A 15,010-nucleotide genomic window follows, 5' to 3' on the forward strand; every position below is an offset into this window, starting at 1 on the left:
CTGTGGGGTCTCAGCGCTGCTGGGGGGGGGCACCCCCCAGTCCCGCCCCCGTGGAGGGTTTGATGCTCCCTGGCCGTGGTGGTCGCGCTTTTGCTGCCGGCACGGAATTTTGGAGCGCCCCAACCCCCCCTGGCGAAGCCCGGAGGGGCCAAATTCCCATTTCCCCACCGCCACGGAGCATCGGGGGTGATTTAGGGGCAGAATTTGGGGCGCAAATTTGGGTCCCCCATCTCTTGGCCGTGGATGGAGCCGTCTCCGGGGGGGTTCAGCTCCTGGCTGTGGGTGCGCGGGGGGTGGCCAGGCTGGGCTCATTCCAGGGCCACCTCCCGGCCACCTCGGGACCCCCGGCCACCTCGGGACCCCCGGCCACCTCCCGGGTGTCGTGTCAGGTGTGAGCCCCCCTGGGTGGCCCCAGGTGCGGTATTGGGGTGCCCAGGCCGCCCACCCCGGGGTACCCGATGCTGGGCGTGCCAAGCCCAGGGCTGGCAGAACCGGGGGGGTTTTTTGGGGCGCGGGGGCACCCCCAAACCCCCAGCGGGAGCCCCGGAGGGCGCGGCCTCCTCACACATCCCCAGCGGGTCCCTCCGCGTGCGGGATGAGCAGGCTAATCCCACTTTAATCCCAGATTACGAGCCACGTGAGGCGCGGCCCAAAGCGGGCTGTGGGGTGGCCATCGGGCCAGGGGGGCCGGGCGAGGAGCCCCCCCCGACCCCCGGGAGTTTTGGGGTTCAGGCCACGTCTCCCCCCTCTAAAGCTGCGGGGCTCGGAGCCTCCTGGCAGGGCCGGGGGACAGCTGCGTTGGCCCAGATTCCGCGGATGGGAGGAACCGCGGAGGTGGAAATGCCTCCTTCATCTCCATCCGCTCCGGGATGGGGTGGGCGGATTGTTGAACCACCCCCCCTCCCCTCCCCATCCACCTTCCATCCAGGGAAACTGAGGCACGGAGCATCCCCGTGCCCGCGGCGGGCCCAACCCAGCCATGGAAAAACGCCCGGGGCTGGCAGCTGGTGGCTTTTGAGGCCACCGAGGTGCCCGGGGCTGGCAGCTGGTGGCTTTTGAGGCCACCGAGGCGGCCGGGCAGCGCTGGCTGTCGATAGCCACGGGCTCGCTGCCGCTGGCCCGGCGGGGACGGCAGCGGCACAGAGAGGCCAAAGGAGGAACCGGACACCGGCGAGCCGCGGGTCGGGGACCCACGCGCTGCCCGCGGCTCGTCGCTGTCGCGATCAGGTTGCCGGTGGGGCCCCGCGTGCGGCGGCGCCTCGGTTTCCCCGGTGAGCGGGGAGGATGCTCCGGGCCTCGCCTGCGCCGTTTGTTCGGAGGTTGTGGAGGGAGGAGGAGCAGCAGGAGGAGGAGGAGGAGGCCGGGGCTGGGCCGGGCCGGGCCGGGAAGCGCCGGACACCGTTCCCAGGGCTGGCGGGAACCGTCTGTTCAGGGAACTTGTGACCCCGGGTGTCGCCCCCTTGTCGCTGCTGGCCGCGAGCCGCGACAGCCGCGCCACAATTCGGGCGCTCGGTGGCACGGGCGGGAAGGGAGGGTGAGGAGGAGGGCGATGGAGGAAGGCCGGGGGTCCCCTCCTGCTCCCCGCGGGCCGTGGGGGGGTCCTCACGGCCTGGCCCCTGGCCCGGGGCCGGGCGCTGATGGCTTTGGCGGCTGCGAAAAGTCAAATCCGGATTTCCTCGGGGTGGGGAGGAGGGAACCGGCCTCTTCCCGCGGTAGCACAGCCCTGGCTCCCCTCACGGGGGGGCAACCGGCACCCCTCCATCCCGGTGAGCCCCGCCCGCACGTGTCTTGTCCGTCCGTCCGTCCATCCATCCATCCATCATCCATCCTTCCTTCCTCCATCTCTCTCTTCCCACGCTCCCTGCCCAGCCCTTTTCTTCCCCGGCCGCGGGTCCCCTCAGCATCTCCCGGAGAGGGGCACACGCTGCGCGTCCCCCCCTCCTGTCCCCGCTCCCCCTCGCCCTCCTGGCCAGGCAAATCCCAAACAGCCGGGCCGCCCTTATCTCGGGCCACGCGGGGAGCGGGCCGCGGGGAGATCGGGGGTTGCCATGGGGAACGCGGCTGCCATCGGGGCGGTGGCTCCCTGCCTGCGCCTGATAAGCTGTCCCCGCGTCCCCAGAGCGCGGGGAGGGGCCGGGGGGGGAACCGTGGCCGAGGTGCTTGCGCAGGCCTGGCACCCCTGGCCAATTTTGTGGCGTCTCTCCGCACCCCCGGCTCGGGTTTGTTTTCGTTCCCCGCCGGCCCCGCACCCACCCTCCCGCCGCTCGCTCCGCTCCCGTTCTCCGCCACCGCCTCCATCTGCTCGCGGTCCCCGCGGCCCCGCCGGTGTCCCGAGCGCCCCGCAGCGCGACCGGAGGCGGGGGGCGAGGCTGGCCCCGGCGCTGGAAAGTGTGAGCTCAGGGCTGTGCCCGCCCGGACAATGCCGCCCTTGTGCCGCGCCGGGAGCGCCCGTCCCACCGGTCCCGGCTCCCGGGGAGGGCGGGGGGTGCTGGGGGTGGGGGTCCGTGCCTCGAACCCCGTGCCAGGGACAAATCTGGGGGCTCTTGGTGGCGGGGGTCTCCAGGGAGGGGGCGCGGAGCTGCGGGCAGAGCCCCCTCCGGCAGCCCGGGGACGCTCCCGGTCCCTCGGCTCCGCTCCTGCTCCGTCCCCGCGTCCCACGGCAGCGACTTCTGCGCTCGCGGGGCTGGGGGACAGCGGCCTGGATGTCCCCAAAGGCGGTGCCACCCCGTGCCCAGCCTGCAGGGCCGCTCAGGGCCGGAGCTGCCCGCGCTGCTGTCACTGTCGCTGTCGCTGTCGCTGTCGCTGTCACCGCCCGGCTCGCACGAGCTTTTTCCAGCTCCCTCGCTCCTGAAAGGAGAAGTTTGGAGGAGAATGGGGAATTTTCCCCTTTGTGCGCGGCTTTGTGGCTTCAGAGCGCGCCGGGCCCGAGCCCCGGGGGCCGCGGGGGCCGAGCCCGTCCCGCCGCCGCTGGAGCCTTCTGGAGGCCGCGGCACAAAAGGGCGACACCGCCGCCGCTCCGCTGGCCAGCACCGTCAGCAGCCACCGGGCAGCGGGGACAGCGCGGGGACAGCGCGGGGACAAGGGGAGGTTTGTCCCCCGCTCAGCCCGCGAGTCACCGCCGCCTCTGTCCTGTCCTTGCAGAGGGAACACCCGAGCCCCAGCCCCGCGCCCAGAGGGATGTGGAGCCACAGAGGCAGCGGTGAGAGCGGCGTCCCCTGCTGTCCCCTGCCTGTCCCAGCCTGTCCCCTGCCTGTCCCCTGCCTGTCCCCATCCTGTCCCCATCGTGTCCCCATCCTGTCCCCTGCCTGTCCCCATCGTGTCCCCATCCTGTCCCCATCCTGTCCCCATCGTGTCCCCATCCTGTCCCCAGCCCGTCCCCCACCTGTCCCCTGCCTGTCCCTCACCTGTCCCCTGCCTGTCCCCAGCCTGTCCCTTGCCTGTCCCTTGCCTGTCCCCTGCCTGTCCCCATCCTGTCCCCATCCTGTTCCTCACCTGTCCCCTGCCTGTCCCCAGCCTGTCCCTTGCCTGTCCCCTGCCTGTCCCCATCCTGTCCCCATCCTGTTCCTCACCTGTCCCCTGCCTGTCCCCAGCCTGTCCCTTGCCTGTCCCCTGCCTGTCCCCATCCTGTCCCTCACCTGTCCCCAGCCTGTCCCCTGCATGCCCCCAGCCTGTCCCTCACCTGTCCCCTGCATATCCCCAGCCCATCCCCTTCCTGTCCCCCGCCTGTCCCTCACCTGTCCCCTGCCTGTCCCCATCCAGTCCCTCACCTGCCCCTACCCTGTCCCTCACCTGTCCCCAGCCTGTCCCAGCCTGTCCCCATCCTGTCCCCTGCCTGTCCCCATCCTGTCCCCATCCTGTCCCCAGCCCGTCCCCCACCTGTCCCCAGCCCGTCCCCCACCTGTCCCCTGCCTGTCCCTCACCTGTCCCCTGCGTGTCCCCTGCCTGTCCCCATCCTGTCCCTACCCTGCCCCAGCCTGTCCCCAGCCTGTCCCCAGCCTGTCCCCTGCCAGTCCCCATCCTCTCCCTACCCTGTCCCTCACCTGTCCCCTGCCTGTCCCCCGCCTGTCCCCATCCTGTCCCTACCCTGTCCCCATCCTGTCCCCTGCCTGTCCCCATCCTCTCCCCTGCCTGTCCCTCACCTGTCCCCAGCCTGTCACCATCCTGTCCCCCGCCTGTCCCATCCTGTCCCTGCCTGGCCACGGTGGCATGTCCCCTCGGGCTGTCCTGCTGCCAGCTCAGCGATGTTTGCCCTGGGGCCGTGCCGCCCCCGTGCCCGCTGTGGGGCGCGCAGGGCTCGGCCCGTGCCGGGGGGCGGTGGGCGGTGGGACCCCCCTCGGGGGGCTCTGTGCCCCCCTGGCCGTGCCCGACCCCCGCTGTGCCCCAGGAGCCCGTGACTGACACGACCCAGCCCGCGGCTGAATGGAAAGACTGCAGAAGGTACCGGGGCTGGGGGGGTCCGGGGGTCCAGGGAGGGTCCGGGGGGTCCGGAACAGGGTCCTGGGGGTCCGGAACAGGGTCCTGGGGGTCCAGGGAGGGTCCTGGGGGTATGGAACAGGGTTCTAGGGGTCCAGGAAGGGTCTTGGGGGTCCAGGGAGGGTCCTGGGGGTCCGGAACAGGGTTCTGGGGGTCCAGAAAGGGTCTTGGGGTCCAGAACAGGGTTCTGGGGGTCCAGGGTGGGTCTTGGGGGTCCAGAACAGGGTTCTGGGGGTCTGGAACAGGGTTCTGGGGGTGCAGGGAGGGTCCTGGGGGGTCCAGAACGGGGTCCTCGGGGTCCAGGGAGGGTCTTGGGGGTCTGGAACAGGGTCCTGGGGGTCCGGAACAGGGTTCTGGGGGTCTGGAACAGGGTTCTGGGGGTCCAGGGAGGGTCTTGGGGGCCCGGAGCAGGGTTCTGGGGGTGCAGGGAGGGTCTTGGGGGTCCAGAACAGGGTTCTGGGGGTCCAGGGAGGGTCTTTGGGGTCCAGGAAGGGTCTTGGGGGTCCGGGACAGGGTTCTGGGGGTCCAGGGTGGGTCTTGGGGCTCTGGAAGAGGTTTCTGGGGGTCTAGGGAGGGTCTTGGGGGGTCCAAGGAGGGTGTTGGGCATCCAGAACGGGGTTCTGGGGGTCCAGGAAGGGTGTTGAAGGTCTGGGAAGGTCTTAGGGGTCCAAGAATGGTGTTGGGAGTCCAAGGAGGGTCTTGGGGGTCCAGAGATGGTGTTGGGGGGTCCAGAACAGGGTTTTGGGGATCCAAGGAGGGTGTTGAAGTTCTGGGAAGGTCTTGGGGGTCCAAGGAGGGTCTTGGGGGTCCAAGGAGGGTGTTTGGGGTCCAGAACCGAGTTCTGGGGGTCCAAGAAAGGTGTTGGGCTACCAAACAAGGTGTTGGGGGTCTGGGGAAGGTGCTGGGAGTTCAGAGAAGGTTCTGGAGGTCCAGGAAAGGTTCTGGAGGTCCAGGGAAGGGTTTTGGGGTCCAAGAAAGGATGCTGGGGGACAGAGAAAGTGCTGGGCGTGTGGGAAAAGTTCCGGGAACACAGGACAGGGTGGTGGGGGTCCAGGCAGGGTGCTGGGGGTCCAGAGAAGGTTTTGGGGGTCCAGGGAAGGGCGCTGGGGGTCTGGGCAGGGTGTTGGGGGCACAGGGGAAGTGCTGGGGGTCCGGGAAAGGTGCTGGGGGTCCGGAAAGGTGCTGGGGTCCGGGAGGGTGCTGGGGTCCGGGAGGGTGCTGGGGGTGCTGGGGGTCCTGGCAGGGTGCTGGGGGTCCAGAGAAGGTTTTGGGGGTCCAGGGAAGGGTGCTGGGGGTCTGGGCAGGGTGTTGGGGGCACAGGGGAAGTGCTGGGGGTCCGGGAAAGGTGCTGGGGGTCCGGAAAGGTGCTGGGGTCTGGAAAGGTGCTGGGGGTCCGGAAAGGTGCTGGGGTCCAGGAGGGTGCTGGAGGTGCTGGGGGTCTGGGCAGGGTGCTGGGGTTCCAGAGAAGGTTTTGGGGGTCCAGGGAAGGGCGCTGGGGGTCTGGGCAGGGTGCTGGGGGCACAGGGGAAGTGCTGGGGGTCCGGGAAAGTGCTGGGGTACGGAAAGGTGCTGGGGTCTGGAAAGGTGCTGGGGTCTGGAAAGGTGCTGGGGTCCAGGAGGGTGCTGGAGGTGCTGCGGGTCCTGGCAGGGTGAGGGAGAATGGGGAGCCCTGCGGGCAGGGGGGCACAGGGGCTGGTGGCAGACACGGGCTGCTGTTAGCAGGGCCTTGCCTTCCTCCTCCTCCTCCTCCTCCAGCCCAGCCTGGCAGCACCATCTAGTGGCAGCGTGTCCCGGCCAAGCGGCTGTCACCTCCCCGCTGTCCCCTGCCGGCCCGCGCCCGCCAGCAATGCCCATCCCCAAGGAATCTGGGATACGTGGGCGCAGGGGGGTCGCCTAAGCCCCCCCGAGCCCCCTCCTGGGCTGAGATCCCCCCTTTTCCATCCAGCAGCCTCTGACCTCCCCTGGGAGCGTCTGCTCTTCCCGCGGATCCAGCGTTCCTGGCTCCCCCTCCAGCATCGTGGTAAGAAGCCATTGCCACCTTCCCACCCCATCCCGAAACCCCTGCGCTCGGGATGCGACCCCCCAAACCCGCCCCATCCCCCCGGCACGGCCTCGGAGGGTGCGAACCCTCCCCATTCCCAAAAATCCCCTCCTGCGCCCCAAACCAAGGCGCTTTCCTTCATTCCGGGCCCAAACGGACAATGGGGTCCTGGGGTACGAGGACCTCGTGAAAAATCCCCTTCTGCACCCCAAATGAAGGTGCTTTTCCATCCCTCCAGGCCAAAATGCACAACGAGGTCCCGGGGTACGAGGACCTCGTAAAAAATCCCCTTCTGTGCCCCAAATGAAGGCCTTTTCCTTCATTCCAGGCCAAAATGGACAATGAGGTCCCAGGGTATAAGGAATAAGAGGGATAAAAGGACCTTGTGAAAAATCCCCTTCTGCACCCCAAACGAAGGCGTTTTTCCTTCCTCCCAGGCCAAAATGGGCAATGAGGTCCTGGGGTGTGAGGACCTCTTAAAAAATTCCCTCCTGCACCCCAAACGAAGGCGTTTTCCTTCCTCCCAGGCCAAAGTGGACAACGTGGTCCTGGGGTAAAAGGACCTTGTGAAAATCCCCTCCTGCACCCCAAACGAAGGCATTTTCCTTCCCTCCAGGCCAAGGTGGACAACGAGCTCCTGGGCTAAAAGGACCTCTTAAAAAATCCCCTTCTGCACCCCAAACGAAGGTGTTTTCCTTCCTCCAGGCCAAAATGCACAACGAGGTCCTGGGATAAAAGGAATAAAAGGGATAAAAGGACCTTGTGAAAAATCCCCTTCTGCGCCCCAAACGAAGGCGTTTTCCCTTCCCTTCAGGCCAAAATGGACAATGAGGTCCTGGGGTGTGAGGACCTCCTAAAAAATCCCCTCCTGCACCCCAAACGAAGGTGCTTCTCCTTCACTCCAGGCCAAAATGGACAATGAGGTCCCAGGGTATAAGGAATAAGAGGGATAAAAGGACCTTGTGAAAAATCCCCTTCTGCACCCCAAACGAAGGCGTTTTCCTTCCTCCCAGGCCAAAATGGACAATGAAGTCCTGGACTACAAGGACCTCTTAAAAAATCCCCTCCTGCGCCCCAAACAAAGTTGTTTTCCTTCCTCCCAGGCCAAAGTGGACAACGTGGTCCTGGGGTAAAAGGACCTTGTGAAAAATCCCCTCCTGCACCCCAAACGAAGGCGTTTTCCCTTCGTTCCAGGCCAAAATGCACAACAAGGTCCTGAGGTACAAGGACCTCGTAAAAAATCCCCTTCTGCGCCCCAAACAAAGGTGCTTCTCCTTCCTCCCAGGCCAAAGTGGACAACGAGGTCCTGGGATAAAAGGAATAAAAGGGATAAAAGGACCTCATAAAAAATTCCCTTCTGCACCCCAAACGAAGGCGTTTTCCTTCCTCCCAGGCCAAAATGGACAATGAGGTCCTGGGGTGTGAGGACCTCTTAAAAAATCCCCTTCTGCACCCCAAACAAAGGTGTTTTTCCTTCATTCCAGGCCGAAATGGACAATGAGGTGCTGGGCTACAAGGACCTCATAAAAAATTCCCTTCTGTGCCCCAAACAAAGGCGTTTTCCTTCCTCCCAGGCCAAAGTGGACAATGAGGTCCTGGGGTACATGGACCTCATAAAAAAATTCCCTCCTGCACCCCAAACGAAGGCGTTTTCCTTCATTCCAGGCCAAAGTGGTCAACGAGGTCCTGGGGTGTGAGGACCTCTTAAAAAATCCCCTCCTGCACCCCAAACGAAAGCGTTTTCCTTCCTCCCAGGCCAAAATGGACAATGAAGTCCTGGACTACAAGGACCTCTTAAAAAATTCCCTCCTGCGCCCCAAACAAAGTTGTTTTCCTTCCTCCCAGGCCAAAGTGGACAACGTGGTCCTGGGGTAAAAGGACCTTGTGAAAATCCCCTCCTGCACCCCAAATGAAGGCATTTTCCTTCATTCCAGGCCAAGGTGGACAACGAGCTCCTGGGCTACAAGGACCTCTTAAAAAATCCCCTTCTGCACCCCAAACGAAGGCGTTTTCCCTCCCTGGCCAAAATGCACAACGAGGTCCTGGGATAAAAGGAATAAAAGGGATAAAAGGACTTCATAAAAAATCCCCTTCTGCACCCCAAACGAAGGCGTTTTCCTTCCTCCCAGGCCAAAATGGACAATGAAGTCCTGGACTACAAGGACCTCATAAAAAATCCCCTTCTGCACCCCAAACGAAGGCGTTTTCCCTTCGTTCCATGCCAAAATGCACAACAAGGTCCTGAGGTACAAGGACCTCGTAAAAAATCCCCTCCTGCGCCCCAAACAAAGGCGTTTTCCTTCATTCCAGGCCACAATGCCCAATGAGCTCCTAGAGGGGTAAAAGGACCTTGTGAAAATCCCCTCCTGCACCCCAAACGAAGGCGTTTTCCTTCCTCCAGGCCAAAATGGACAACGAGGTGCTGGGCTACAAGGACCTGGCTGCCATCCCCAAGGACAAAGCCATCCTGGACATCGAGCGCCCCGACCTGATGATCTACGAGCCTCACTTCACCTACTCGCTGATGGAGCACGCGGAGCTGCCCCGGAGCCGCGAGGTGAGCGGCGATTCCCGGGGGTTTTTGGGATGATCTCACCCGGATTGAAGGATCACCACGCTGGAATAAAATCCTGGAATGACAGGAAAAAATTCCAGCATAAAATACCTCAAATTGATTAAAATCCATCATAATTCACAACAGTTACTGAAGATGATTGAAATTCCTAAAGTTCAGTGAAAAACATTGAATTAATTAAATTTGATTTAAATTAATTAAAAATTAAATTTAAATTAAAGCAAAATTAATAAAAAACAAAACAAAATAAAATAAATTTAAAATAAGATAAATAAATATATTATGTAAATAATTAATAAATTATAAATAAATTAGATAAATTATAAATAAATTAAATAAATTATAAATAAATTAATAAAAAATTATTATTGAGAAAATAATATATTAGAAAAATAAATTAATTAAAAACACAATAAAATAAAATAATATAATATAAAAATAAAATAATAAATTAAAAATAAATTAATAAAGTTTTATAATAAATAAAATAATATATTAGAAAAATAAATTAATTAAAAACACAATAAAATACAATAAAATAATATAATATAATATAATATAAAGATGAAATAATAAATTAAAAATAAATTAATAAAGTTTTATTATAAATAAAAGAATATATTAGAAAAATAAAATATTAAAAATACAATACAATAAAATAATATAATATAATATAAAGATGAAATAATAAATTATAAATAAATTAATACATTTTATTAGAAATAAAATAATATATTAGAAAAATAAATTAATTAAAAATACAATAAAATAAAATGAAATAATATAATATGATATAAAGATAAAATAATAAATTATAAATACATTAATAAATTTTTATTAGAAATAAAATAATATATTATAAAAATAAAATATTAAAAATACAATAAAATAAAATAAAATAATATAAAGATGAAATAATAAATTATAAATAAATTAATACATTTTATTAGAAATAAAATAATATATTAGAAAAATAAATTAATTAATAATACAATAAAATACAATAAAATACAATAAAATAAAAGAATGTAATATAAAAATAAATTAATAAAATTTTACTATAAATAAAATAATAAATTACCAAAAAATTGAAAGTAAATTCAAAAATGAAATGAAATGAAATAAAATAAAACAAAATGAAATAAAATAAAATAAAAATGAATTAAAATTAACTCAGTCCTTGCCTCCTGCAGCGCTCCCTGTCTCCCAAATCCATGTCTCCTCCTCCGTCTCCAGAGGTGAGTGCTGGCGCTGCCGGGTGTGGGGGAGGGGGTGGTGCTGAGCCGGGGGGGGTCCCGCTGACCCCGGTCCCGTTTCCCCGCAGGTGATCCGGGAGTGGCTGGAGAGCCGCCCCCCCAGCAGCACCCCGCTGCCCCCCTCGCGCCAGGGCACGGCCCCCACCCGCAGCAGCGTCCAGCACTTCCACCGACCCGGTACCGGCCCCGGCACCCCGAGCGGCGCCCCGGCACTGCCCCGGCCGGCCGGGCTGCCCTGGAGCCCCTTCCCAGCCCCAGCGCGCAGCCCCAGCCCAGAGGCTGCCCCCCAGCCTCTTCCCCTGAGCGCCCAGTCCCAGCCCCATGAGCTCCCAGCCCCATGAGCTCCCAATCCCAGCCCCATGAACCCTCAATCCCAGCCCCATGAACCCTCATTCCCAGCCCCATGAGCTCCCAGCCCCATGAGCTCCCAATCCCAGCCCCATGAGCTCCCAATCCCATGAGCCTTCAATCCCAGCCCCATGAGCTCCCAATCCCATGAGCCTTCAATCCCAGCCCCATGAGCTCCCAATCCCATGAGCCCTCAATCCCAGCCCCATGAGCGCCCAGTCCCAGCCCCATGAGCTCCCATTCCCATGAGCTCCCAATCCCAACCCCATGAACTCCCAACCCCATGAGCCCTCAATCCCAGCCCCATGAACCCTCAATCCCAGCCCCATGAGCTCCCAACCTCAACCCCATGAGCTCCCAGTCCCAGCCCCATGAGCACCCAGCCCCATGAGCTCCCAACCCCATTCCCATGAGCTCCCAATCCCAACCCCATGAGGTCCCAATCCCAATCCCATGAGCTCCCAATCCCAACCCCATGAGCTCCCAATCCCAACCCCATGAGCTCCCATTCCCAATCCCATAAATTCCCAATCCCATCAGCTCCCAACCCCATGAGTTCCAATTCCCAACCCCATGAGTTCCCAACCCCACCAACTCCCAGTCCCAACCGCATGAGTTCCCATTCCCAATCCCATAAATTCCCAATCCCATGAGCACCCATTCCCAGCCCCATGAACTCCCAACCCCATGAGCTCCCAATCCCAACCCCATGAGCTCCCATTCCCAATCCCATAAATTCCCAATCCCATCAGCTCCCAACCCCATGAGTTCCAATTCCCAACCCCATGAGTTCCCAACCCCACAAACTCTCAATCCCAACCGCATGAGCTCCCATTCCCAATCCCATAAATTCCCAATCCCATGAGCTCCAATTCCCAACCCCATCAGCTCCCAATGCCATGAGCTCCCATTCCCAATCCCATGAGTTCCCAATCCCATAAATTCCCATTCCCAACCCCTTGAGCTCCCATTCCCAACCCCTTGAGTTCCCATTCCCAATCCCATAAATTCCCAATCCCATGAGCTCCCATTCCCAATCCCATAAGTTCCCAATCCCATCAGCTCCCAGCCCCATGAGCTCCCATTCCCAACCCCAAATCCCTTTTTTCTCCCAGAGACCGACACCACAGAGCTCAACATTTACAAGAAGCCTCCGATCTACCGGCAGAAAGGTGAGTGGGGCGTGAAATCGGGCTCTCCTGGAGCCAGGTCTCAGCTCTTGGAGATCTATTCCACCCCCAGGATAGCTCAGCTGCCTCAGAAGGCAGCAAACCAGCAGGATGGCTGCTGTGGGAGCGCTGGGAACAAAAAGGTTTGAATGAAAGGCAAAATAACAAAACTCTTCACAGAGAAAAACCGATTTAGGTGCAAGAGGTTCCTGCCCCTGGTGAAACTCCTCACAAAGCCATTGGTTCCTTTGTTCTCTTCTTTTTCCAGTGAATTGCTCAGGTGGGACTTTTTGGCTCCTGCCCAATTGTCTGTCCCGAAGTTTGAGGTGAAGCCCCCCAGGCCCTGTGAGGGGTCTTTTCAGCTGATTGAGGAGAGAAACTTCTGGGCTCTTTTCCTTAAGGGGACACAGGGGGCACATTCCTGGGGGGGGGTCCATCCCACGGCACGGGGCATCCCGGGATGCTGCCTCACCCCCGCTGTGCCCCCAGACCACCATTCCAGTGCCCACCACGGGAAGCATCTCATAGAGGATCTGATCATCGAGTCCTCCAAATTCCCGGCGGCGCAGCCCCCGGACCCCAACCAGCCCGCCAAGATCGAGACCGACTACTGGCCCTGCCCGCCGTCCCTGGCCGTCGTGGGTAGGTGGGACGGCGGGGTTTGTCCTCCCGGAGACCCCCGGGGGGCTGGCAACGGCTGGAACGTCCCCTGTCCCGCAGAGACGGAGTGGAGGAGGCGGATGGCGTCCAAGAGAGGGGAGGAGGAGGATGAGGATCTGACGGAGGAGATGAAGAACCTGCGGGAGCTGCAGAGGCAGGAGCTGAGCAAGGTCAGGGGCGGGGCGGCAGCTCTGAGGGGCTCGGGGGGGCGCTGGCGCCGATCCCAACGGGTGTCCCTCGGTCCCCAGGTCACCTCCAACCTCGGCAAGCTGATCCTGAAGGAGGAGATGGAGAAGTCGCTCCCGATCCGGAGGAAAACTCGCTCGCTGCCGGACCGGACGCCTTTCCACACGTGTGAGTGGGGTCCTTCTCCCGAAACCCGGCCCTTTCCCTCCTCAACTCTGGGTGCCTGCACCCCCCTTCCGTCCCCCGAATCCTGCCTGTACCCTCCGAATCCCACCTGCACCTCCCAAACCCCACCTGTACCCCAAAATCCTGCCTGTAGCCCCCAAATCCTGCCTGTACCTTCCGAATCCCACCTGCACCTCCCAAACTCCACCTGTACCCCCCAAAATCCTGTCTGTACCCCCCCAAATCCTGCCTGTACCTCCCAAATCCTGCCTGTACCCCCTGAATCCCACCTGCACATCCCAAAATCCTGCCTGTACCTCCCGAATCCTGCCTGTACCCCCCAAATCCTGCCTGTACCCCCCAAAATCCTGCCTGTACCCCCCGAATTCCACCTGCACATCCCAAACCCCACCTGTACCCCTCAAATCCTGCCTGCACATCCCAAACCCCGCCTGTGCCTCCCAAACTCCACCTGCACCCCCCAAATCCCGCCTGCACACCCCAAATCCTGCCTGCACCTCTGCTCATCCCTGCCCATCCCTGATGGTCCCTGCCTGAACCTAAATGTCCCCAAAGGTTCCTAAACGTCCCAGCCCATCCCTGATGGTCGCTGACGGTCTCTGCCCATCCCTGCCCATCCCTGCCTGTCTCTAAAGGCCCCTGCCTGTCCCTGCCCGTCCCTAAATGTCCCCAAAGGTCCCTGATTGTCTCTGCCCATCCCTGCCTGTCCCTGCTTGTCCCTAAAGGTCCCTGCTCATCCCTCTCTGTCCCTAAATGTCCCTAAAGGTCTCTGCCCATCCCTGCCTGTCCCTAAATGTCTCCAGAGGTCCCTGACGGTCTCTGCCCATCCCTGCCCATCCCTGCCGGGCCCTCCATGTCCCGAAGGCTCCCTGCCTGTCCCTGGTGGTCCCTCCTCATCCCTGCCTGTCCCTGCCAATCCCTGCCTGTCCCTAAATGTCCTTGCATGTCCCTGCCCCTCCCTAAATGTCCCTAAATGTCCCTGCCTGTCCCTAAATGTCCCTGCCCGTCCCTGATGGTCCATGATGGCCCCTGCCCATCCCTGCCTGTCCCTGAATGTCCCTGCCAATTCCTAAAGGTTCCTGTCCTTCCCTGCCCATCCCTGCCTGGCCCCAAAGGTCCCTAATGGTCCCTGCCTGTCCCTAAATGTCCCCAAAGGTCCCTGATGGTCTCTGCCTGTCCCTAAATGTCCCCAAAGGTCTCTGCCCATCCCTGCCCATCCCTGCCCATCCCTGCCTGTCTCTAAAGGCCCCTGCCTGTCCCTGCCTGTCCCTGCCCATCCCTAAATGTCCCCAAAGGTCCTTGATGGTCTCTGCATGTCCCTAAATGTCCCCAAAGGTCCCTGATGGTCCCTGCCTGTCCCTAAATATCCCTAAAGGTTCCTGCTCATCCCTCTCTGTCCCTAAATGTCCCTAAAGGTCTCTGCCTGTCCCTGCCTGTCCCTAAATGTCCCCAGAGGTCCCTGATGGTCTCTGCCCATCCCTGCCCATCCCTGCCTGTCCCTAAATGTCCCCAGAGGTCCCTGACGGTCTCTGCCCGTCCCTGCCCGTCCCTGCCCGTCCCTGCCTGTCCCTAAATGTCCCCAGAGGTCCCTGACGGTCTCTGCCTCTCTCCCAGCCCTGCACACGAGCTCCAAGAGCTCCTCCCTCCCCGCCTCCGGCCGGAGCACGCTCACCCGGGTAAGCGGCTGGCAGCTGTGTCCCCCCCCGGGGTTTGGGGTCACCCCTGTGACCCTGTCCCTGTCCCCCCCACTGCCGGGGTCCCCCCAGGCTGCTCCGGGGTTTGGGGTCACCCCTGTGACCCTGTCCCTGTCCCCCCACAGCTGCAGTCGGCAGAGTTTGGCTCGGCGGGGAGCGAGAAGGGCAGCCCTGGTGAGGCTCGGGGCGGGGAGGGGGGGTGTCCTGGGGATCTGGGGGTGCCCTGGGGGTGTCCTGGGGATCTGGGGGTGCCCTGGGGTGTGGGGGTGTCCTGGGGGTGCCCTGGAGGTGTGGGGGTGTCCTGGGGATCTGGGGGTGTCCCGGGGATGTCGGGGTGTCCCGGGGGGTGCCCTGGGGGTGTGGGGGTGTCCTGGGGATCTGGGGGTGTCCCGGGAGTGTGGGGGTGTCCTAGGGGTGTGCGG

General features: G+C 59.8%; 1 protein-coding gene across 1 annotated transcript in view; it reads left to right on the forward strand.

The window, feature by feature from the left end:
* The first annotated feature begins 2,128 nt into the window (after positions 1–2,128).
* The window catches only part of DMTN (dematin actin binding protein), a 14,011-nt gene continuing 1,129 nt past the window's right edge, over positions 2,129–15,010 (forward strand). The window contains exons 1-13 of the mRNA XM_038160182.1: positions 2,129–2,219; positions 3,142–3,199; positions 4,385–4,437; positions 6,419–6,493; positions 8,916–9,071; positions 10,283–10,327; positions 10,414–10,522; positions 11,809–11,865; positions 12,352–12,504; positions 12,583–12,692; positions 12,771–12,876; positions 14,509–14,570; positions 14,714–14,817. Coding sequence (XP_038016110.1) covers positions 4,420–4,437; positions 6,419–6,493; positions 8,916–9,071; positions 10,283–10,327; positions 10,414–10,522; positions 11,809–11,865; positions 12,352–12,504; positions 12,583–12,692; positions 12,771–12,876; positions 14,509–14,570; positions 14,714–14,817 — 995 coding nt within the window. The 5' untranslated portion in view covers positions 2,129–2,219; positions 3,142–3,199; positions 4,385–4,419. The remainder of the gene's footprint in view (positions 2,220–3,141; positions 3,200–4,384; positions 4,438–6,418; positions 6,494–8,915; positions 9,072–10,282; positions 10,328–10,413; positions 10,523–11,808; positions 11,866–12,351; positions 12,505–12,582; positions 12,693–12,770; positions 12,877–14,508; positions 14,571–14,713; positions 14,818–15,010) is intronic.

The sequence above is a fragment of the Motacilla alba genome, chromosome 22 (genome assembly GCF_015832195.1).
Source record: "Motacilla alba alba isolate MOTALB_02 chromosome 22, Motacilla_alba_V1.0_pri, whole genome shotgun sequence".
Taxonomy (NCBI): Eukaryota; Metazoa; Chordata; class Aves; order Passeriformes; family Motacillidae; genus Motacilla; species Motacilla alba.